This window comes from Homalodisca vitripennis, chromosome X (assembly GCF_021130785.1).
Source record: "Homalodisca vitripennis isolate AUS2020 chromosome X, UT_GWSS_2.1, whole genome shotgun sequence".
Taxonomy (NCBI): Eukaryota; Metazoa; Arthropoda; class Insecta; order Hemiptera; family Cicadellidae; genus Homalodisca; species Homalodisca vitripennis.
Genome location: NC_060215.1, coordinates 145480174 through 145504298, shown reverse-complemented (window position 1 = coordinate 145504298; position 24125 = coordinate 145480174). Strand labels below are relative to the sequence as shown.

The 24125-nt window shown below is 35.8% G+C and overlaps 1 protein-coding gene across 2 annotated transcripts in view; it reads left to right on the top strand.

Moving 5' to 3' along the window:
* Positions 1–24125, top strand: part of LOC124369972 (methyl-CpG-binding domain protein 5-like) — a 163288-nt gene that overhangs the window by 6690 nt on the left and 132473 nt on the right. For both annotated transcript variants that reach the window (XM_046828207.1, XM_046828208.1), the window contains exon 2: positions 1830–2391. In XM_046828207.1, the coding sequence (XP_046684163.1) occupies positions 1901–2391 (491 nt within the window). In that variant the 5' untranslated portion in view covers positions 1830–1900. The remainder of the gene's footprint in view (positions 1–1829; positions 2392–24125) is intronic.

The window sequence follows — 24125 nt, the reverse complement described above, 5'->3', positions numbered from 1 at the left end:
GAAAATGTTTAGACAGATTAGTATAGACAACCTGTACATCTATGTATCATGAATGTCTTGGATGAAGAATGAAATTGCATATAATAGATCATTGTCAACAAGATTTAGCCATCGAAACGATCAGCCTCTACATCCATGTATCATGAATGTCTAGGATGAAGAATGAAATTGCATATAATAGATCATTGTCAACAAGATTTAGCCATCGAAACGATCAGCCTCTACATCCATGTATCATGAATGTCTAGGATGAAGAATGAAATTGCATATAATAGATCATTGTCAACAAGATTTAGCCATCGAAACGATCAGCCTCTACATCCATGTATCATGAATGTCTAGGATGAAGAATGTAACCCAGTATTATCGCACTAACCAATAACACATCTATGATTGGGAATTAAGAGCAATCATTCACTCCCGGTTTACGGTGGTAGTGTTGATCCCATATTGTTTGTATATATATATATATATATATATATGACATTCTTCATTCAACATGGGATTTCCTGTTTAATTTGTTGTAATAGCTTAGCCCCCAATCCAAAACAACTCATCCGTAACTTAATGGTTTAAGTGTACAATCAAAATCATTATTAAGGTTGGATAGGACAGGTAAAACTAGAATTTTTAAATGTATTTCTGATTTTTTAAGTTAAAAATAGTACTCTCCAAAATTCCAAATTGTAACCCTTTTTTGTACAGTTTAAATTTAATTAAAACAATTGGATCAGTTTTTCTATTTATTGTCAGTGACATCTAGGTCTGACTGCTAAAAGAACTACTAACACCATTTCAGTTTGTTGTTGCTGGTTTTTGGCACTATTCCATCATGAATTTATTTTTATCTTGTTGGCCAAAGGACAAAAACTCTTTTGTATAATCAATTAGGGACATTTCAGTTTTTGAAACAGCCTTCTTATTTAAACGGTTACTTGATATATCATTTCTGTATCTATGTAATTTGTTTTAAATTTTATTTTTATAAAACTACATTATCTAAGTTTATCTTAAACAAACTTTTTGTTCTATAAATTCGAGTACCAATACATTGTAAGTTATTGTTTGAGCTAATATAACCTGAGATTTAAAAATCTGTTTTAGACATATTACATTTATTTAAATATTATTCATACAAGTTTTTTTCAATTTCTTACCATATTCTATGAGAATATTAAATTCGTAGTGTGTTATTTATGTTTTAGATCAATACACAAGTAAATACAGAGCCATTGATTGTAGGTCTTATAGTCTACGATGATAAGCTCAATTACACTATAGGAATAGTTGATAGGTGGTATTCATCACTCTTTTTTAAGGATCAGGTGACTTTATTGACAACATTGGGCTATCACACTTTTTTCACGTGTAATTTGTATATAATATAGATAGTTGTTCTCAGAAATTGTTTAGTGTTAGGAGCATCGTAAAAACACAACAAAACAACCCAAAACTGTCTTACGTAATATTCTGTTAAAATGCTTTATCCAAGCCAATCTATTATTTGGTTTAATTGCTTTATAAAAAAGGATGCTATATTCTAACTAACCTATACATAACGGGTATTGTACGGTAAAATATTGTATTATATATTCCATCGAACCTATTCTAATACAAATAAATGGAAATTGTTGAAAATACTGAAATAAATAGTAATAAATCAAATACTGATAATGTGAACACTTTCACCTTATTATTTTTGGTCTGAAAAAACTGAATATTTTTTAATGACAGAGTAAAGATTTAAAGTGTATTTTGGATTGTGTATAGTATTTATGATGAAATGGGAACCGGGAACCGGCAGAGATGAAGTAGTGGTGTTGTTGCAGGAGGTTGGTGCTGTGACGAGGGCAGAGAGTGACGCGGGGGCTAGTGATGTTGTTGGCAGCGGCGCGGGAGAATGTCCGGTAAGCCCGAGGGTCGCGTGGCACCGCCAGGTCTCCAGAATGTGCTAGTGTACGTGTCAGGCGACGGGCTATACCCCAGCAATGGCTCCGGAGGCAGCTACCAGGCTGCGCCCGCCGTGAAACAACCAACTCAACCACCCAGGCTACCGCAACCACTACCGCAGTCACAACCACAGCAACTGCCATCACAACAGTTCTACAACGTCCAACCGTCGCAACCTCCGGTGCCACAGAACGGATATCAGTACAGTGTAGCCAACTACAATGGGCAGGGAGTGCGGACTAACCCAGTGATGGGCGGAGATGTGGGGGGCAATGTGGTGTTTCCGAGAGGCTCAGAAGCGGAGTCTCCATGTAGTAGCTTGAGTGACCAGGATAGTGTTAGTGTGAGTGGAGGAGTTCCTACATATAAATCGCCACTGTCCGTAGCGGTTCCCATCGGCTGGAAACGGCTTCACACCAATGGAGCAGTCATCTATGTCAGGTGAGTTTATTGTAGATATTTAACTATTGTTTAATAATATAGTTATTGTTTTCATGTTTGTTTACATGTGTTTTCCTCCTCTGTTGTATATATAAAATTTAAAATATAATTATTCTGCAAACCAAACAAAATGTGACATAGAAATCAAAGAAGTATGTGAAGTTTATATGCTGTGTTTTGTAGATATATATACACTCACAGTTCTATAATTTTTTTAACATTAACTTATAGTTGTAGCAAGTCAGAATTGAATAAGTCCTTAGGGGTTGGCTTTTTGTAGAGTTAGGAAAAAAAAAAATTTATTCTCTATTGGACCAGCTGAGTGATTTATCCAACCTCCAGGTGGGATACAAGATGGTTTTTTCCCCATTTCCAACATTTTATAATTTGTATTTTAAACCGACAAAGCAATTTAATTTGGTCTTCATCAGACTACTCTGAGGTATTGTATATATTTGCTCTGTATCAAACAGGCTGACTAATGAGAGCTACCCATCTTGCTTTTGAGTGGACCTTATTAAACCCTCCAGCGGTTTACTCCACTACATCTCACGGTGCAGTCCATTTTGTAAAATTTGCAACCTTTTATTCAAAAATTCCTAATATATATATATAATACATAAGCAATGTATTGTTGTATATTAATTTAATCTCAATTAATATTTAAAAGTAAATAAAGATTATTTGTTTACCAATTAGTTAAAAAAATTGTTCTTAAATTCTTAAAAAGTTGTATTCTCAATGCTCAAATTCACTGTCAAAAAAAATAAAACTTAAGACTGAATAAAACTCTAAAATAGCCACTATGTTCAAAATCTTTCATAGAAAAACACTTAAAAAATTCAGCACAGTATTTACATAATAAAAAAAAAACTATAAACAAAACATTCCTATGGGTTCCTAACCATAAACATAGGCCCTGCATCTATCGCAGCTTCAAGGGGATTTACTATAATCCACGGATTTTGAACATTATCTCGAGGTATTTTTTTAGCTACATGAATATGCCTAGTACTATTTGGAATGCTACTTATTTACTTCATCATCAGATGTCTCAGTATCATCAACATCAGAGATGTAGTCCTCGGTCGTCATTTATTGCTCTACTAACCTCACTTGTTCGTAAAGGATTCATGTTTACATAAAATATTCACAGCAACACTAGTAACAACATGAACACGACACAAAGTAAACAAATGTGGCAGGGCATCAGCTGTGAAAGATTTCTTTTAGCTTCATTTAAACGCTATAGCTGCTGTTTTTGTAGATTGTTTACAGAATGAAGAGCTGATTCTGTAGTTTCTAATGATACGTATATAACACGTGTTTAGGGAAGTATAAGCGAACATATAATCAGTTGGAAGACAACCCTTTCCAATTGCCGGTGCAATGATAATAAACCACCAACAATAAATCACCGGAGATTTAAGTGAATAAGATGAAATATTTGGATAATTGACCAAATACTGGCAAACATTAAAATGTGACCCGTTAGTCAGTTTACAATAAAACCGTAAATATGAATGGACATAACATACAGGCAGACGTTTTGAACAGTTCGTCCAGAACAAGATAATATTTCACTGAGGATACGACTGGAAAACACAATATTCTAGTAACTTTTATTGCTTGCAAGTATAGGCTATTATTGCAACTAACGCCAAGTACTAGCTATATTATTGCAAGCTTATAGTGTATTGACAAGTGTAATGGACTGGGCCTGTTTCTGTGTGTTAGCTCGCAGATTACTTACTTATGCACATAGAAATGTTTACTTGTGACTTGAAGGCCAACTACAGTGTTACTAAATAAATGTCTGCTTAATTCGCATAATAAATCTGAATTAATGTAGAACTAACCCGTCAGTTTCAACAGGAATACAAAGTTGTTATCCCAAGGTCATGTAAAATGTATCCAGGTAGTTATGTGAGAACACTTGAAGTGAGCTTAATTGTTCTGTTTTTCCTGCACTGAGAAAAGCAAGTTGTTCCTGTTAGATGATAAAAGATATTTATTTTTCTTGTGATTAGATTTGTCCCTCAAAGTACATTCACTTGTTTTTTTACATTTGAGAAAATGTAACCCTCTAACAACCCATATTAAACACAGATAAAAAAAACAGCCACTGATCCAGCTGGCACAAGTAAATATTCACAAAAAGTAAATATTTCTAGTCTTTGTGTTGCATGTCCTTAATTGCCATGGATTTTATTTTTTTCTGGAATACTTTTGAAGTCCATTTTGGACGATTGGCAAGAGGATTGTTCTTCAACTGATGACTTTAATAAATTCTGTCCAACTATAAAATTTGGAGAGGTACAGTTTTTTCTTCTTTTATTGTCAGTACCTATGCATTGAATTCTAACTGGAAAAAATATTAGGATTCTTACAAAGCAATTATTCTGCAAAAACTATAGTGGTTGTTACGTACGTTTTGTACAAAAATACAAATATGTAGTTTTCTGGTTGTTTAACAAAAACATAAAATGTTAAACAAATACATTATTACAATTTGTTATAGTTGAAATCATTGCAAATACATACAAATTGGTAACACATACAAATACGTGCATAGAATATAATCAGTTTATTGTGATATGAAAAAAACCTCATAAAACATTGTATATAAAAAATTATTTCATATGTAAAAATGGCTTTGAATACATGTTATGGTGACTTTTTTATGAGTTCAGAAGGAATTCTAAGACTAACTTTTAAAACTTATGTGACAATCTCACAGACCTTTGAATTATGGATGAAAAACAAGTATAGAACTGAACTGAAGGCAGATATTACTGGCATAAAATAAAAAAAACTAATAAAAACTTATACTATAACAAATACTTATGTATTTGAATTTTTGTAGACACCACTGATTTATGTGTAGTGTCACCAATTTGTGTGTAACATCACCGATTTGTAGAGTAAAACCTGTTTTAAGTATTTAGAAAGGTGTAAATGAATAACAAAGATATTATTATTAGTCCTTTTAACGCAATAGATGGCACTGGAAGCAGCCCTTTTGTTTGCCCTAGCTGGACTTTTACAACATCTTGGTAATTGTGTAGAGAAACTTGAATTTGGTGGAGTTTAAAAACTGTAATTTGGTTAATTTTTTATTATTTCATAGGAAGTGGTCTAAAATCTAATATACTATACAGCCGCATGTGAAAACTGACTGACTGACTGATATATGTATACAAATTCTAACCTATTTCTAGAAGTGCTAGAAACTTGAAATTTTGCACGCAGGCACCTTTTTTGCCGTATAACCAACAGGAAAAGTCTGAAAACCGGGAATTTTAAATTTTTAAACCCCTCAAAAAAATTCGCAAAAATACGCGCATTTTTTACCCTTGCAGGCCTTTTTTGTAATCCCCGATTTAGCGGGCGAACCGTTAGAGCTAGCTCGAATCTGATGAAAAATCGTTAGTCAGAAATGAAGTGATCTACAAAAAAGGTCCAGTGACTTTTTGCTCTATCTTCCATGCGACAAAAACGCTCGAATATTTGACATTCCAGAGATTTTTTTCGCTAAAAATAATGTTTTGAGCCCGATAGCGGCCGAACCGTTGATCCTAGCTCAAATCTGATTGACCCATCAAATTAGCAAATTGCGCGATCTACAGAAAAGGTCTAGTGACTTTTTGCCCTATCTCCATTGGCTTGGCCGAAAAACGTGATTATGTGAAATTTTTTTTGTAATTTTTTTACGTGAAAATTTAGTTTTTTTGCGGTAGATAGTGGTGAAACCATTGGTCGGAGGTCAAAATCAAAACAAAAGTTTGATTTAGGAAATGAAGTGATCTACAAAACAGTACTATTAACTTTTTACTCTATCTCCATTAGTTTTGACCGCAAAACGCGATTATGTGAAAATATTTGGAAATTTCCGCCTAAAAATTTACATTCCGGGCTTGATAGCGGCTAAACGGTTGATCGTAGCTCAAACACGTCATTTGATAAGTTTTAGTAAATGACGTGTTCTACAAACAAGTGTTATAATTTTTTATTGCCCTATCCTAAATGGTCTGGCCGAAAAAACCTGTTTAAATGGAAATATTTTAAAATTTTTACATAAGAATTTTGTTTCTGGAGGCGGTAGTAGCCAAACCATTGCTCATAACCTAAATCCTACATTTTAAATAACTAGACAATCTAGATCTAAAAAAAAGGTCAGCTTGCTTTTTTTCGTATAATCCTTAAGTAAGCCGTAAAATGTCTTTTAATGGCAAAGTCTTGGTCGTAATTAGCAATTTCAGGAGCAATAACGCGACTATAATTTGTGCAATCCGTTCTGGTTCCGGATTTAACTTGTGTTACTACGTTAACGAGTGATTACAACCCCACATCGTCATTGGCTGAGCGGTAGCGAAGCGTCAATAGTAAATAGGGACATAGTAGTAGTTAATTAAATTAATGAAATAGTTATTTATTGTCAACACTCTGGTATGGAATGATAATTTCCTAAGTAATTTAAACCCTCTGATCAACTTTTTATTTTGATAAAAATTACTGTACACATATTCTCGTAGCACAGACACACATTTCCCACAAAAGTACCTCGCGTACTTATAACCCCCCGACAACATAAATCCCCCTCTCGGGGATTTCCTGGTAGATGAAATCCTGATTAAGTTAAACGCCCTGATCAACTTAATAATCTGTTAGTACAAAATAATGCGATCTACAAAAAAGGTAATAGTGACTTTTTGCCCTATCTCCATCGGTTTGGCTAATAAATGTTAATATTTTGTAATTTGTACGTAAATATTTTGTTATTGGAGACGATAGGGGTTGACCCGATTGTACTAGCATAAATCTCAAAACGTTTATAAATAGATATTGATACGATCTAAAAAAAGTTCAGTAGCTTTTTGTTGTATATCTTTCCGTAAACTTGTTTACGCTCTGAATGGCAAAATTTTTTTTTGTGAATTTGCAATTTTTGGGATTTTTTATTTTTTTTCCGACTAAAAATTGTGCAATTTATAACAGTTGAGATTGAGTTTGTATTACTGCGTACACGACTGACTAGTATACGTCCAGTAGAGCACATCGCGAATTGGCTGAGCGTTAGCGAAGGTCAATAGTAATTAGGGACAGAGTGAATTTTATTTATGCTCACAAACATAAGACCCTCCAAAATAGGCCCACGTGTGTCTTAACCCCCCGGTAACATTACCGCCCCCCCCCCCCCCCCCCCGATTTTAATTATGTTCACAGACACAACACACTCAAAAAGAGGCCTACATGTGTCTTAACACCCGGTAACATTAACCTCCCCCCTGGAATTTCCTGGTATGACTAGATAAACTCCTGATCAAATTAAACCCCCTAAACAAGTTAAAAATACTAACTTAGTGTTGGTTTTTTTATTATATTTACATTCAACAATTCACACTAGCTGCCCAGTGCAGACTTTTCTCCCAAGCTCCATATCGAGAAAACCAGAAATCATAGATAAAATCCGAGGCCAGAATCGAAAGATAAAATTAAATTTCCGACAAGAAAGGTCCAGTCACTTTTTCTCGTAACTCTAATGGTTAGGCTACAAAACGCCCTCAAAGTCAAAAGTTTGGTTGAATCCGGAAAGAATCAATAAAATAGGTCTAATTTAAACTTCCTAATCTGATGCTCGGACTTAACCTGTCTCAGAATTCCGCTTATTCCCGCATTTAGCCAACTTCCCAAATAGGGGCCTGGGGGCGTAGCCCCCAGCGAGCCGAAGGCGAGTATTAAAATATATGTTGCACCGTAGTATTAAGCAATAAAATGCCGACTGCTTTGTTGTCGGAACACTATTTGTTATGACACTATTATAAAATTAAGTAATGTTTAACTTTAGTACGTAATAATATAATAACATAATATTATTAAACATAGATCATTAAAGTTGTACACAAGATTTGTATAGTGTGCTCACTCAGTAACATATGACATTATACAAATCAATAATGATGCAGCGCTACCGATTTTTACGTTATTGATTTGTACTTTTATGTCGAATTACAGCCTCAACCTTTTAATTCAATAGATATGTATTCTACAAATTCTGGGTCAGCTTGTAGACGACATGCTTGTTTGTATCATATGAAATATATTGTTATTCTTGAGATTGTAGACATCCACAAAAAAGAATTCAGGGTCTTTAAGTCATCTAAAAGTAGACAATCCATTGTAAAAACAACATTTTTTTAACTATACGTTTGTTTATCGTAGAATCGGAAACAAAAATATGAAGCGAGCAGACAGGAAAGTTACCGATTTGTATTTAGCTGCTATCCAAATTCTGTTGATCCGTTAAAATTTAAACTTTATGTATGAAATAAAGATTAGTACGGGGAGATTGGGTCATTGAAATAAGTAACAAAAATAGTCTGCTTATGGTATTTTTACTACAAAACATTACTCAGGACTGGAATTCAGTCATTTTGTGAAACAGCCTACACCGTTATATCAAAGTAATCCCAAAATTGTGTTCCATTAAGCAAATGCAAATTTATATGAAAGAAACAAAAATATAAATACAATATTGAAGCACAATAAATTGAATTGCAAAAGTATACTAAATAAAAAATGTGCTATATTCGTGTTGGTATTTTTTAAAGAATGTTTTTTCTCAAAACCAATTTAATTTACTGTGACACAGCCAGAAATATAAGCACTCCATTTATATGTAATGTTATCACTGGTATAACTCTTAATTAACCGGGAGGAATATGTTGTAAATGTTCATTCTTTGAAAAGTTGAAACATTGAAGCAAAACAACAACACACCGTAAAAGTATAAGTATTTTATAATTACAAATTAGATGAAAAGGCACTATATAAAGGTTTTGATCATGAATAGCTGAAGTTTAGTGGTCTAAGTTTGTGAGTGTTGGCAAATTGTCAGGTCATCATAATTATATCAGATCAACAGAGTGACTTTCTCTAACCTTTTTCAATAACAATGAGATTTACCAGAGGGTTGTTGCCTTCATCTACATAAAGAAAAATACCAAATTTTATGGCAAGCTAATTTTAAATAAGGCAGCTTTAAAGTTTCCAAAAATGACCCAAACTACCTGACTAATTTAAAATTGTGTCTTTTCTAATTCAGATACAGATCAGGAAGAAACGTAATTTGAATTGTTTCCACAGGCTTTTCATATGATATGTAACTCAGTAAAATAAAATATTGTTAAAAAAACTAAACATTTGAATTTTAGATAGTTTTAAAAATGCAGCTTCCCAGATTCAAAATTAGTTTAATTTTTAAGTCAATTTTTATAATTTTAGAACTATATTAATTAAATACCTGAATTACAAATAAGATAAGCGATTAAAAAAAAATTACATATCACAAAATAATATTTAATCGAAAGCCACTTATTTCACTCAGTGATTTATTTATCGAGTCCTATACTTTTAGTCAAAATTCATTATAGTATTATAATATAATAACACACATCAGTTATATACAACAATAACTAATGTAAAAATATTGTCAGTTAATATGCTAAAAAATATATGTGCAGTAAATATAAAATTATAGTTGTATATTTTTCAATTATTATTATTAATAACATTTTATGATTTGCTTAGCAACTTTTTTGGCAAAAAAAAAACTTACAGGAAAAAGGAAATACTAATAGATATGCAACCTTTCAATGTAGAGATTTAATTTTAAAAAGCGATCAGGTACCGGTAAATAAAAAATAGTTAAGAAATGAGACAGATAAAATTAAACAGTTACACGATATACCAGAAGGAGATAGAGTTTGTGATTTTGTCCGAAAACAGTTCATGACAGAATTGATGAAGAATAAATCAAAGAGACTGAAATGTACTTAAATATTTTATATGTGCCTCTCTCTATTACTTATATGAATCGCTTTTGAATAAAAGATGTCCTTAACCAAATAAAAAAGATGTTTTACTATGTGAAGCAGAAGCTTTTTACTAATATCAAAGAGATGATAAGAGTGAATTAGGTGCTTGAAGAGTTGTCAATCTTAAAACTAATGTATCTAAGCCTTCTTGTAAGTAAAAATATTAAATCATTTTTACTTATTTGCCAAAGTTATTTAGTGGTAGGAAAATTATAAAAAAAGGTTCAATGCACGTGATTACGTTGTAAGGTAGTACAAAACTATTTTCCAGGATAATTATTCATTTCAAGGAGACATAACAAGAAACGTGGTAAAAGTCGGTCCTTTCAAGTAGTTAATTATCGCTTTACGAAAGTAATTAAACCAGGCATGCTTAAATGAATATGTCAGACACAAGAATGTAGATTGTAGAATTGTCAAAGGAACTGGTGTGTGATGTAATGGATGCTTACTGGTTATTTAAATATAGGCTACATTTTTAAAATTTTAAATACGTTTTTCAAGTTAGCTGAGCTTGAATCTAAAAATGCGGTCTTGCAAGTAGTACTGAACTGACATATGTGTAGATTTAACAGGTATTTAAAGATATTTAATTACCATTGGAAAATGCAAAAATTGTGGCCCAATCGAATGGAAAGTTAGCTTTTTATGAACAGTTTCCGTAGATTGCCACTTGGAGAAGTGCCCGTACTGTCATGAAAATAAAGATATACGGCTTTCAGAAACTTCTAAGTGACAAAATAACTTTTTGTTTATGGATATTGTATTAGTTTGGCATATGTAACAACGGTTATTTAAATATACATTTAAAAATTTTAAATACGTTTTTCAAGTTGGCTGAGCTTAAATCTAAAAATGCGGTCTTGCAAGTAGTACTGAACTGACATATGTGTAGATTTAACAGATATTTAATTACCATTAGAAAATGCAAAAATTGTGGCCCAAACGAATGAAAAGTTAGCTTTTTATAAACAGTTTCCGTAGATTGCCAGTTGGAGAAGTGTCTGTACTGTTATGAAAATAAATATATACGGTTTCCAGAAACTTCTAAGTGACAAAATAACTTTTTGTCTATAGATATTGTATTAGTTTGGTATATGTAACTGCAAAGTCAAGACATATTTTTTAATCACCTTCTGATCGTTAAGGACTCAGTTAAGCTCTTGTGCTTTTGTTGAAAATTAAGTTTTCTCCCTCAAGATGAAGCCCAAAGCTTTCGTTGTACCAGTAGAAAAGCTAAGGTCTACTCACTTAGTATATTTGCAAAATAGAAAATACTGAACATTGGAGTTTTGCAGTGTTATCTGGGTGTTTAGAGCATAACAAGGAATTGAACAGTTTCGAAAGAACATCTATTTAAAACTCAATGTAATAGATGTCAATTGGGACCTCTATGTATATTTTTAAGATGGCAAAATCTGGAGGCACTAGCTCTTCTCCAAGAATTTGTGAACTAAATGATATGGCTGTTGTGCCCGTTTTCAGTAGTGACAACCTAACAAACTGAACCTAGCCAAACCCAACTAAACCTGGGAGTCCCAGCAGTACAGGACTGATGTGCCAGAGCTCAGCAGTCTATGACCAGAATCAAGGCTAATCTCAAGGTCACCTCCGGCTCTATTGTTTCCCATCCCAGCGCTACACAATGTTTTCATTGTCTACTATCCAGACAAAACAGATCTGTTTATAATTACACCTAGTATGCTGCACAGTTTGTTTATTTGTTCCTTAAAACTTGTTGAAAGATTACTAGGATTTGTATCAGCAAAAGTTCTACTTTATAGTAAATTAATGAGCAGAGGCTTGTATTGTCTTGAATTTTTTAATAGGTAAAATGCGTGTTTAACCTAAAGTAATCCTTGGCAAGAAAAGTTAGTATAGGGATAGTAACTAAAGTGTAAGACTCCAAATTCATCATGTACACTTGATTGTACACTGTGGCGTTGATATTTACCTCATAAGATTTCCTCCAATGAAATAAGTTTAATAACCTGAAAATTCCAACAAGTTTGGATTTTTGAATCTTTTTTCTTAGAAATAAATGAGTAGGATCCTGCCACAGCATTATTTGTGGCTGGCTCATCTTGTATTAGATGTAAAAATATGCATGCTGCTGGTTTTGATTCAAACCGTAAGTAGTAAGTCATCAAAATGTATTAGTAAAAGTTTTCAGATTTTAAGTTTGACTACTAGATTTCTGGACCTGACATATTGTTGTTTATTCGAGAGTTTTAAATATTATCACCAGGTAGAAAACAGGATTTTTAGTTCCTTATGAACAACATAGAGAGAAGCCAGATACCCTGTGTCACAAAGACAATTCCAATGCCATTCTCTGGTGTGGAGGGCAAGATCTGGGAACTGCCATGGTGTAGTCTTATTCCTTAAGAACGACTTAAAGAGAAGCCAAAAAACCCTATCTCACAAAGACAATACCAATGCTATTCTCTGGTGTGGAGGGCAAGATCTGGAAACTGCAAAGGTGTAGTCTTGTTCCTTAAAAGCGACTTAAAGAGAAGCCAGAAACCCTATCTCACAAAGACAATACCATTGCTATTCTCTGGTGGGAGGGCAAGATCTGGGAACTGCCAAGGTGTAGTCTTGTTCCTTAAGAGCGACTTAAAGAGAAGCCAGAAACCCTATCTCACAAAGACAATACCAATGCTATTCTCTGGTGTGGAGGGCAAGATCTGGAAACTGCAAAGGTGTAGTCTTGTTCCTTAAAAGCGACTTAAAGAGAAGCCAGAAACCCTATCTCACAAAGACAATACCAATGCTATTCTCTGGTGTGGAGGGCAAGATCTGGAAACTGCAAAGGTGTAGTCTTGTTCCTTAAGAGCGATGTAGAGAGAAGCCAGAAACCCTATCTCACAAAGACAATACCAATGCTATTCTCTGGTGTGGAGGGCAAGATCTGGAAACTGCAAAGGTGTAGTCTTGTTCCTTAAGAGCGATGTAGAGAGAAGCCAGAAACCCTATCTCACAAAGACAATACCAATGCTATTCTCTGGTGGGAGGGCAAGATCTGGGAACTGCCAAGGTGTAGTCTTGTTCCTTAAGAGCGACTTAAAGAGAAGCCAGAAACCCTATCTCACAAAGACAATACCATTGCTATTCTCTGGTGGGAGGGCAAGATCTGGGAACTGCCAAGGTGTAGTCTTGTTCCTTAGAGCGATGTAGAGAGAAGCCAGAAACCCTATCTCACAAAGACAATACCAATGCTATTCTCTGGTGTGGAGGGCAAGATCTGGGAACTGCAAAGGTGTAGTCTTGTTCCTTAAGAGCGATGTAGAGAGAAGCCAGAAACCCTATCTCACAAAGACAATACCATTGCTATTCTCTGGTGGGAGGGCAAGATCTGGGAACTGCCAAGGTGTAGTCTTGTTCCTTAAGAGCGACTTAAAGAGAAGCCAGAAACCCTATCTCACAAAGACAATACCATTGCTATTCTCTGGTGTGGAGGGCAAGATCTGGGAACTGCCAAGGTGTAGTCTTGTTCCTTAAGAGCGACTTAAAGAGAAGCCAGAAACCCTATCTCACAAAGACAATACCAATGCTATTCTCTGGTGTGGAGGGCAAGATCTGGAAAACTGCAAAGGTGTAGTCTTGTTCCTTAAAAGCGACTTAAAGAGAAGCCAGAAACCCTATCTCACAAAGACAATACCATTGCTATTCTCTGGTGGGAGGGCAAGATCTGGGAACTGCCAAGGTGTAGTCTTGTTCCTTAAGAGCGATGTAGAGAGAAGCCAGAAACCCTATCTCACAAAGACAATACCATTGCTATTCTCTGGTGGGAGGGCAAGATCTGGGAACTGCCAAGGTGTAGTCTTGTTCCTTAAGAGCGATGTAGAGAGAAGCCAGAAACCCTATCTCACAAAGACAATACCAATGCCGAGGGCAAGATCTCGGAACTGCCAAGGTGTAGTCTTGTTCCTTAAGAGCGACTTAAAGAGAAGCCAGAAACCCTATCTCACAAAGACAATACCATTGCTATTCTCTGGTGGGAGGGCAAGATCTGGGAACTGCCAAGGTGTAGTCTTGTTCCTTAGAGCGATGTAGAGAGAAGCCAGAAACCCTGTCTCACAAAGACAATACCAATGCCGAGGGCAAGATCTCGGAACTGCCAAGGTGTAGTCGTCGACTCAGGACAGGTTTCATAACTTGTCCTTAGTTGGCATTCTTCTCATGTTTATGTTCCTCTCTCCTGTCTGTGATATGTCTGTAATCTTCCATTCCTTTATAGCCCATCCTTTACCCACTTAAGATGATAAAATCTTAATGAATCTTGAGGTGTTGACTTCCCTCCTAGATTTCCAATCTATTGATAGAGTTGAAGTGACTACTTGTTATTGCCTATGTTACCGTCAAAATGTTTCCCTATGACTTAATTGGATATCAATAACTTAATTTCTCCCGGCCAGAAAATAATTACATGGAAAACATCAATTATCCAGACATGCAGGTTCGTTATCATTAATTGTCGTTATTCCGTATAAAACGTGTTTACATTTTTCATTGGTTGCAATTCATTCCTCTTCACTCACTGTCTAATCACACCAACTAATACAAAACAAGAAACCCCTTTTAAATTTTAGTTTATTGTGAATAAATAACAAAAACAGGTAAGTATTTCTAGTATATCGTGTTGCTATCATCATGAGATTTTGTAGCTTTTTCAATAAATTATAAAATTAACCTTTAACATATTGAAATGGGTACATATTACACAATTTTTCATGGGTTCCTCAGGTAAGACTACAAATTTTAAAAAATCTGTTATAGTATTCCTATGTACTAGTATGCCAAATTTCAGCCTTCTAGATTAGCGGGGAGACGGCGGATAAGTGAGGAGTGATGACTCTCACTATACATCTCAAGTGAGGAGTGATGGCTTTCAACATTACATCTCAAGTGCGTTTGAATGGTTTAGGAGAGTTAGTGTCGAATGAGTCACAAAGGTTTCCCGTAGTGCAATTGATTAGTCATTATCGTTGACATCGCCATGATCTATGGTCTGTGATATTTAATGGGCCGTATATATCCTTAACTAATACGGCGATTATGGAGGGGTTGAATATGCTGTTGTACTGGCAGATTAACTCATGTGCCAATTGTCAACAAATGTAGACACTACTCTCGTAGTCTAGTTACAAGATGTACAAGATCACAATGTTGTGTGTGTGTTGTGGGTTTTCAGACAATTCGCTGGGCCTTGTATCTCTGTCGCTTGCACCCCTCGTCTCGACGTAACCAGAACGGCCTGATGCAAGGGGTGATAACCCGCGTTTCTGGCTGTCTGTCTGGTCTTTTGTATTCAGGTTGCCCCTAATTTGCAATACGAGTATAGGGACCACTGTTTCCTCTGAACGCCGTATTCCCTAGTCTAAGATTGACAGTGGCATCTCTAAGATGTCGGGTGTACGGGCGTCACGCTTCAAATAGTCACACGCCGTGTTTACTTCTGGCGTCTTTTCTCGTCAAAACCAGCCCCTCCTTTCCCCTTTCAACACGATTGTGCCCAACTAAAATCACGGTGTTCCTTTTCTCTTTTCTCCCTTTTTTAATCGTCTTTTCCGTCCTATATCGTAAAAGAAGAATTTTAGAACTGCGAACAGAAATCAAGAAATTTATAAATCAGTTTATGCAACGTTTGTTCACTTATACAGCCTTATACTGCGATGGTATAATTTATATTTCAAGAAATAAAAATGTAAGTTTGAAACAAGACAAAAAATATAAAAGCAATCAAGTTGAGCTAACAATATAATTATATATATATATATATATATATATATATATATATATATATATATATAAGTAGATATGTATTTATGCGCCCACTTTTGGAGGCAAACCGTAATTCTACATAAAATCCTGTTCAATGTACCATTAATAAATCTGAGAAATTAAACAGTAAATCCCGAATGTATATGTTCATTGTTGGCTTCTAATTTCTTAAGCTGTTTTAATGACAAATCTTCGAAGTCTTTTGAAAAATCTTTATTCCACAATAAAGTCTTTAATAGTCTTCTTTGAAGTAACAATCAAGTGTAATTTATCATTTTTATTCAATTCTTTAATGTTTTTTTTTTCACGTGAAAGGCTTACAAATCTCCTAGGTAAATGTACTTTAAAATCTTCCAATTCTGCCATGATTGTAAGCTCGAATTTATCTTTAATTTTCTCTAAATTCATGATTGTATACTTCTTTTTGTCTTGTAAATCAATTAATTTTTTATATTCTTTGAATTTTAAATCGCCAACCTCATTCAAGTCTTGTAACAGAGCCATTTAATACGAAAAAGAAATGAATAATACAAGAATAATTCTAAAACAAAATTGGGTAAATCATAAAACACAAAATTCAAGAACGTAAACATGACAAAAAACGTAAAACGTGACAACAAGAACACAAGAACGTAAACACGAACGTAACATGAACGTGAATTTTGTGTTTTGTGTTCTATTTAACGTGATTTTGCATGTAAATTCGTATCCTGAGAGTGCTGAAGACGTACAGATTTGGAATGGTGGGCTCTTTGTGTTGACGTCGTTACAACAGTATGAAGACATGCATGTGTGGCAGTTTTGTTGTGTCTGGACGCATTAATAAGGTTTGTTTTGGCCTTTTCTGCCGGGAGTAACCGTTAAACTGCGCGGTATGTGGTTTTTATCGCTTAGCGGAAAGTCGAAGGCGATGGGTTTCGCACACAAACAGCTGCTCACTGTTTGTGCAGCAATTGACACCGAGTTCGCAGTGAGGAGAACTTAGGAGGTGGTTGTTTGCGTTATCCGACGGCCGGCAGCTGAGCAACTACGCCCTGCCATCTGTGGCAGACACTGCTCCATTGTTCGCTGTTTGCTGTGTTGTGCTCAGCTCGGTGTCAGCGGATATAACCACCAAATGCTGACCCGTCCCTACGCCATCGCGTCTCGCCGTGCGCAGCTTTACGCCTCGGAATTCTGCGTCTGGTTTCCAGCTGCGGGCTAGACGATTTCCGCGACCGGCTGACACTCGACTGTCTTATCACTCTTCTGTCTCGGACGTGTGCACAACTGTTGGCTCGACGGTTTCTCGAATGTAAACGCTCCGTCTGAAATTCTTCTACACGACGGGGGCGTTTAGTGAATGAAACGAGTTAAGTGTTGACTCTATTGCGGTGCCTCGTGTAAACACCGACACTGCGTGTTTACAAATTCCCCCCGACGTTGCAAAAATTACTGTGGACCACTGTTTGATCCAGAACGTGGAAGATGACGGCTGCCACGCGATGTGGACACATTGGTGGGCGAGTTATTTTATCAATGTCGTGATGTTTTGGGACGATTCATCGCAACATTTTCTCATCACCGTGAGGATTCTTTCTTGAACCCAAAACTTTTGTGGAGTGACTCCTATCGTGGCCGTGAAAATGTCAGCATCATGACATGTGACATTCTGTCACCGTCTCTATCGACAGTCGTCTAAGGATATCAAGTCCTACATAATATTAGAGTTTAGGTGGTAAACTCTGGTTTTGCTCCATCGACCCCATAAGCTTGCAGGTATTGCGGCGAGATGGTAGTGATATGGGGCGAAAATCTCTGGGAACAAGGAAGGCTGACCGTTTCTACCACAATTAGCCGTACCAGGTGCGGACAAGGTAAAGTCGCTGCTGCTGCTTACTCGTCGAACACCAGGGCCTGTGGTCTAGCACGCATTACGGCGACTACCGAATGTCTGGCCGAAGACAAAGCGAAGACGATGCCAGGTGGCGAAGGTGTAGTTGTACCCTGTTGTTGTATGTGTGCGCGCGTTGGAAGCAAGGAGGCTGACCGGTTCCACCACAATTAGCCGTACTGCTACAGCTGCGGACAAGGTAAAGTCGCTGCTGCTGATCGCTGGGGCCCGGTCACAAGCCACTTATATCCGCCTCTGCCGCCCTCTGTCCAATCCGTGTATCAGCCTTGTTTTTTTCAATTTTTAGTCATGATTCCCGGTTCTGGGATAACTATCGCATCAAGCAGTCTCGTTTGTGAAACCAATTATGTTCTGAGAGTGATTTTTCTAATCATTTTAATAAGTATTAATATTCGTTTTGTAGTTGTGGGTGCTAATGCAATTCTTTAGAACCCCCTTTAGCTGTACGAAGTTGTCGAATGCCTTTCTTACTCATAGTCTCATCTTTGGGGCCCAGTAGGAACTGGTCATTAAGCCGCCATGAAATCTTACTCAGCTATCCATTCCTAACATTATACAATATATTTTGTCTTGAAAGAACGTTGGACTAAAAACACTGCATTTAGTCAAAGATAGGTTTTGCGTTATTTTTAAATTTCTATCTTTTAGATTCGGTTTGAGACTCATTGTGTATCTATAGACAGGGTGCATGTTGTATACAGACCCCATTTGGCATAGTTTAAGAACTCCGGTGATTATTAGATTGCTATGTTATACCAGTTGAAAAACAAGGCCTGATTCTCGTGGTATAACCCTTACCGACACGCGTCTGCAATTGTTCAATCTGTGGGCTCAAAGTACGCCGACCTCTTCTACTTCCTCGCGCAGGAATAAGCGTATGGACAGGGACAGAGATTTGCACGTTGTAGTTTGCTAACTACACGTTCACCCACTATCAGCGTGTAGTCACTCTACGCTATCAGCTCTCAGCAAATCTAAATGATGTGGGAATCCCGATTGGCGGAGTGAACAGGCCTTGTGTAAATGGTGCGTTATTACACCGAATAATACGATGGCGTCGGCAGCAGTTTATTTGCCAGATTTAGTTACCGTGCAATTAGAGAGACGTGATGTCATATTGATGACTTCATTAGTGCATTGGATGACGTGACCGTTTGTTCGGTCTTGTTAGCCTGTTTGAAAACTGTAGCCCACACTGGGTGGATACAGAGAACTCCGGGTTGTTTTGTTAGCCCAATATAAATGATCAATATTTACATTTCCCCCGTCAGGTTATAATGGATGCATCGTATAGCCGAGAATATTCTTTTTTTGTCCGAATAGCGCAGCATTATAAACTTGTTACGACACAACAATATTACATGGGTCACCAAAACTGTAATACAGTCATTCCTTTCAGTGCAGCAAGTGTATAGCACATATAAATTTCTTCTGTCCAAACTTCTTTTTCTGAAGAGGAGAATTCCTTTCGAGTAAATATTCGACCAAACACAATAGCAACTGTTTAAAAAAGTAGAATTGTAGGGGTCAGAAGGTATTATCACACGTTTTCGCTAATTGAATCTGGGTTGGTCAGATATTGCTGGTTCTCCAAATCAGTATGTGAAGGTTGCAAAATACAACATTGGGATTGGGCACGATTGGAACCTAAATCGCACCGAGCATTATTTTGATATACGAGTGTAATAGAAAGGAGCACTTGAATTTGTAGTAGATCTACTAATGAGGTCAGAGAATAAGTACCGTGTTGTCGTAAGCATATAAAAATGTTGTTACGGTTGTAGTACCTGCTAGTAATGACACTACAAAGTAATTTAACTTATAAAGTAATGAATCAAATCTTCGTTCGATTTTGATTGTTTTGTCAAAATTGTGTATCTTGGTTTATTGTAATTCAAGTACAAATTCTACGTTTCTACGAGAAGAGGTCGACGTGTGTTGTTCCCAATTTCCATTTTGTTTTGTTTGGTGTCAGTATCGTGTATCTAGGTTTATTGTAATTCAAGTACAAATTCTACGTTTCTACGAGAAGAGGTCGACGTGTGTTGTTCCCAATTTCCATTTTGTTTTGTTTGGTGTCAGTATCGTGTATCTAGGTTTATTGTAATTCAAGTACAAATTCTACGTTTCTACGAGAACAGTTCGACGTGTGTTGTTCCCAATTTCCATTTTGTTTTGTTTGGTGTCAGTATCGTGTATCTTGGTTTATTGTAATTCAAGTACAAATTCTACGTTTCTACGAGAACAGTTCGACGTGTGTTGTTCCCAATTTCCATTTTGTTTTGTTTGGTGTCAGTATCGTGTATCTAGGTTTATTGTAATTCAAGTACAAATTCTACGTTTCTACGAGAACAGTTCGACGTGTGTTGTTCCCAATTTCCATTTTGTTTTGTTTGGTGTCAGTATCGTGTATCTAGGTTTATTGTAATTCAATTACAAATTCTAGTCCGACGAGGTACTTATTTAGTCCTTACACATGGCTATTATTTGTTAATATTTTTAGGACTACAAAATTACTTTAAAAAGCTGATATAGATTGATATTTTGTTGACATAAAACAATAACGTCGGGGAAAACTGTATGTACGAGTAGTTTATCTCCAAATATTTGTCTGACATTTCATTCGCAATAACACGGATAATATTTATATAATAATAATAAATAGTAAAGAAACAACGGAATGATATGGTATTTTACATTTAGTTTTGTTATGTATTCATACTCTGTAGGCTAAATTGAATTACTGGAAAATTAGAATGTTATAAATTAAATACCGATATGGTGATTGCTTTTCGTTATTCACGAACAGTAATTGAACTACTGGTGTTGATCAGCTCGTTAATGGTTTACATTTGATATGTTCCATAATTAATGATGGGCGGTTCTCATTCGGCATTGTTTACACATTGGTTGTAATTTTATCAGTTCATCGTTCCAGTTATAATTTTCAGTTTTAATTATTCTGTCCGGTGAGAGCCCATTGTGTCATATATTGTGTGTTCTGTTGGGATACTGCATTCAAGTGGAGTACATAGCCGGTAAATAATACATACATACATACATACGTACATGGCCGGTGTAAATAATTACAGTTAGTTAGATCCGCGTTATAAATTTCACAGAAACTATTCAGCATACGATGACATGATACAATAAAGTCCTTTCTAATCAGAGTCTTGTTTCCCTTGTTGTCAAAGTTAAGGAATGTCTTATTTTACCAGGCGAAGTTAGGGCTAAGAAGCTCCTTTTAACACAAACTACCCACCAATGTCCGGGCAGGCGGGCTGCTTGCAAGGACAGGATCGCTGAGTTCACCTATCCAAGCAGCAGCCACGCTCGACGTTGCTTGATTCGGTTATCTCGCGATAACCGCCGTACCCGCTACATTGCGCCATTGGAAAAAGTACTGTTGGGTTTTACTTAGTGTACTTTATTCCACCAATGTGTTGCAGTATACAGTACACTTTATGAAGCCAAATTTTCTGATGACATCGTAACCTAATATTTGTGAAGTTTAGGTTACTATTGCTGACTTAATAACTTTTCATATCGCATCTAATACATGTGAAATCCAAAATTTAAAAATGCATGAATGTATAAAATTTTATAAAATTTCCTTGTTTGAAGATCTTCTATATATATATATATATATATATATATATATATATATATATATATATATATATATATATATATATATATATATATTTAAAATATATATTACAGTTACATTTTCAAAAGCAAAAAAAAAATGTTAACAGATTATATATATATATATATATATATATATATTACAATTATAAATAAATAAATATGTGTATATATATATTTATTAAATCAACTAAACAAAATTTAAATTGATTATATAAATATGTGTAAATATATTTCCGAGTCTTTTATCATATTCGTTTGTATTGCGCTCTCAATATTGTAAAGATCGAGTAAGACCAATTTTCTACTGTTTTTGTGGTAGAACTCAGAACTCATAATTGATAGGCCATATCAAAAATTCTAGTGATTAAGCAAAGTAGCATTAATAGTACATCACTCACTGAATAAGATAGTACAATTTCCAGTGATTATACTGTGCACCATATCCGATAATTATCAGATCACTCACACGTGGAGAGGATTGAGGAGAGTAATGCTGTGTAACAATCTCGTGGTTTTGAATTGTGATTGTAACCTCAGGACTAGGTCAGTTCAGGTTGTGGGTAGCCCCTAATAATCCAAGGAAACTTTACCATTGTGGTAATTTATATTGAAGGTCTCTTTTCTGTTTACCGGCCTTTATTAATAAATATACTAAATTTTACAAAATATTATATATTTTTTGTGTTAGTTATGAATATTACTTACTATGGTACTAGACGGAATGTTTTTTATCCCCTAATTCATCATATTACACCATTCGGTTGTAATTGTACGCGTAAAGACTGTCATGACAATTACAAAGCAATGGCATGTTTTTAATTTGGAAACTGGAATACCGTTTCAGTCATGATCTCGTGAATTGAATTCTTCCGCCGTGTGCATGCAGAAATCCCCGCTCTGTCAACCGGTTAATCGGTGTAGTCGGGTCGGGGACGGGGAGGAGTGAGCAAGTTAGCTAAATGAAATTTAAGTCTATTAAGTTTAAGTGAGCAGCGTTAACGCAGAAACAGTTACACCAGTTAGGGTCGGAGGGTTATTAAACGCGGCGTTTTTCATTGGAGGGCTGTTCAGCTGAGAGAAGCAAGGTAAGGGAGCAACAAATATGTACTAAATTGGATGAAGTAGTCTTTGTGTAAGAGAGAGAAGTCGCCTTGCCACCCCCTCAGTCGGAGAAAGAGCGAGAGGGGAGAGCCCGGGATCAATCCCAGTGCGCATGTCCAGAAGGCGCCGGTTTGTTCTGGGGTTACTGTATCTTATAGCCTTATTGATTACATATACAGACATGCGGGTCAAAAGCCAATCCTGGGCGGAGGTAGTGGCACCTGACGCCTGACGCCCACCTTAGACAATTGTATCACATAATGTGAGCTGGGCCGGGCCGTCACAAGTGTACAAACACACGCACACACACGCGCACGCACACACGAGGTAGGGGATAGAGGGACTGCGGTAGGAAATCGGTAGTTATCAACATGTTAAAGATGTGTACGGACTTTTCAGACAATTTAAGCCGTTATATTGCACATTTGTTTAAGCTCATTAAATAAATGTTTTTTTAGAATCATACATATACAATACATAATATAACATTTAAATAGTGTTAAAACTGAATTAGCGTGTTTTTATTTATTATACCTATGACACATTAATATTTAATCTCTATTACTGCCTAACAACAATACGAGTATAACATGAACTAACGAGCATGTTCGCTTGTCCTAATCTTGTATTAGTGGCAGTCCTCGCTGAAATACATTCGAAATCGAGTCCCTAAAACTGTTTATTGCGTAACAACAATACGAGTATAACATGAACTAACGAGCATGTTCCCTTGTCCTAATCTTGTATTAGTGGCAGTCCTCGCTGAAATACATTCAAATCGAGTCCCTACAACTGTTTATTGCGTAACAACAATACGAGTATAACATGAACTAACGAGCATGTTCGCTTGTCCTAATCTTGTATTAGTGGCAGTCCTCGCTGAAATACATCCGAATCGAGTCCCTACAACTGTTTATTGCGTAACAACAATACGAGTATAACATGAACTAACGAGCATGTTCGCTTGTCCTAATCTTGTATTAGTGGCATTCCTCGCTGAAATACATCCGAATCGAGTCCCTAAAACTGTTTATTGCGTAACAACAATACGAGTATAACATGAACTAACGAGCATGTTCCCTTGTCCTAATCTTGTATTAGTGGCATTCCTGAATGGGAATAATCCGAATCGGGTATCAGTTGTAATACAATTTCGTAAACTTAAACTCGTCCTAGATACTCTGTATAATATAATTTCTACAGATGGTTATTGTAATCTCTATTATATTCTTATCTTCTTGTTATTAATTAACAAAGGAAGAAAGAAGTAACTTTGTCAGAAAATTGTGTTACGTCCGTCTCAACATTTTGTGAGAGATTGCGCGATCTGGCTAGGCTGCTTGCTTTGTGTAATGGATTGAATTGTCTTCCTTTCAAAATACTACTTAATGTTTATTTCTTTTATTCTCATTCAATATATA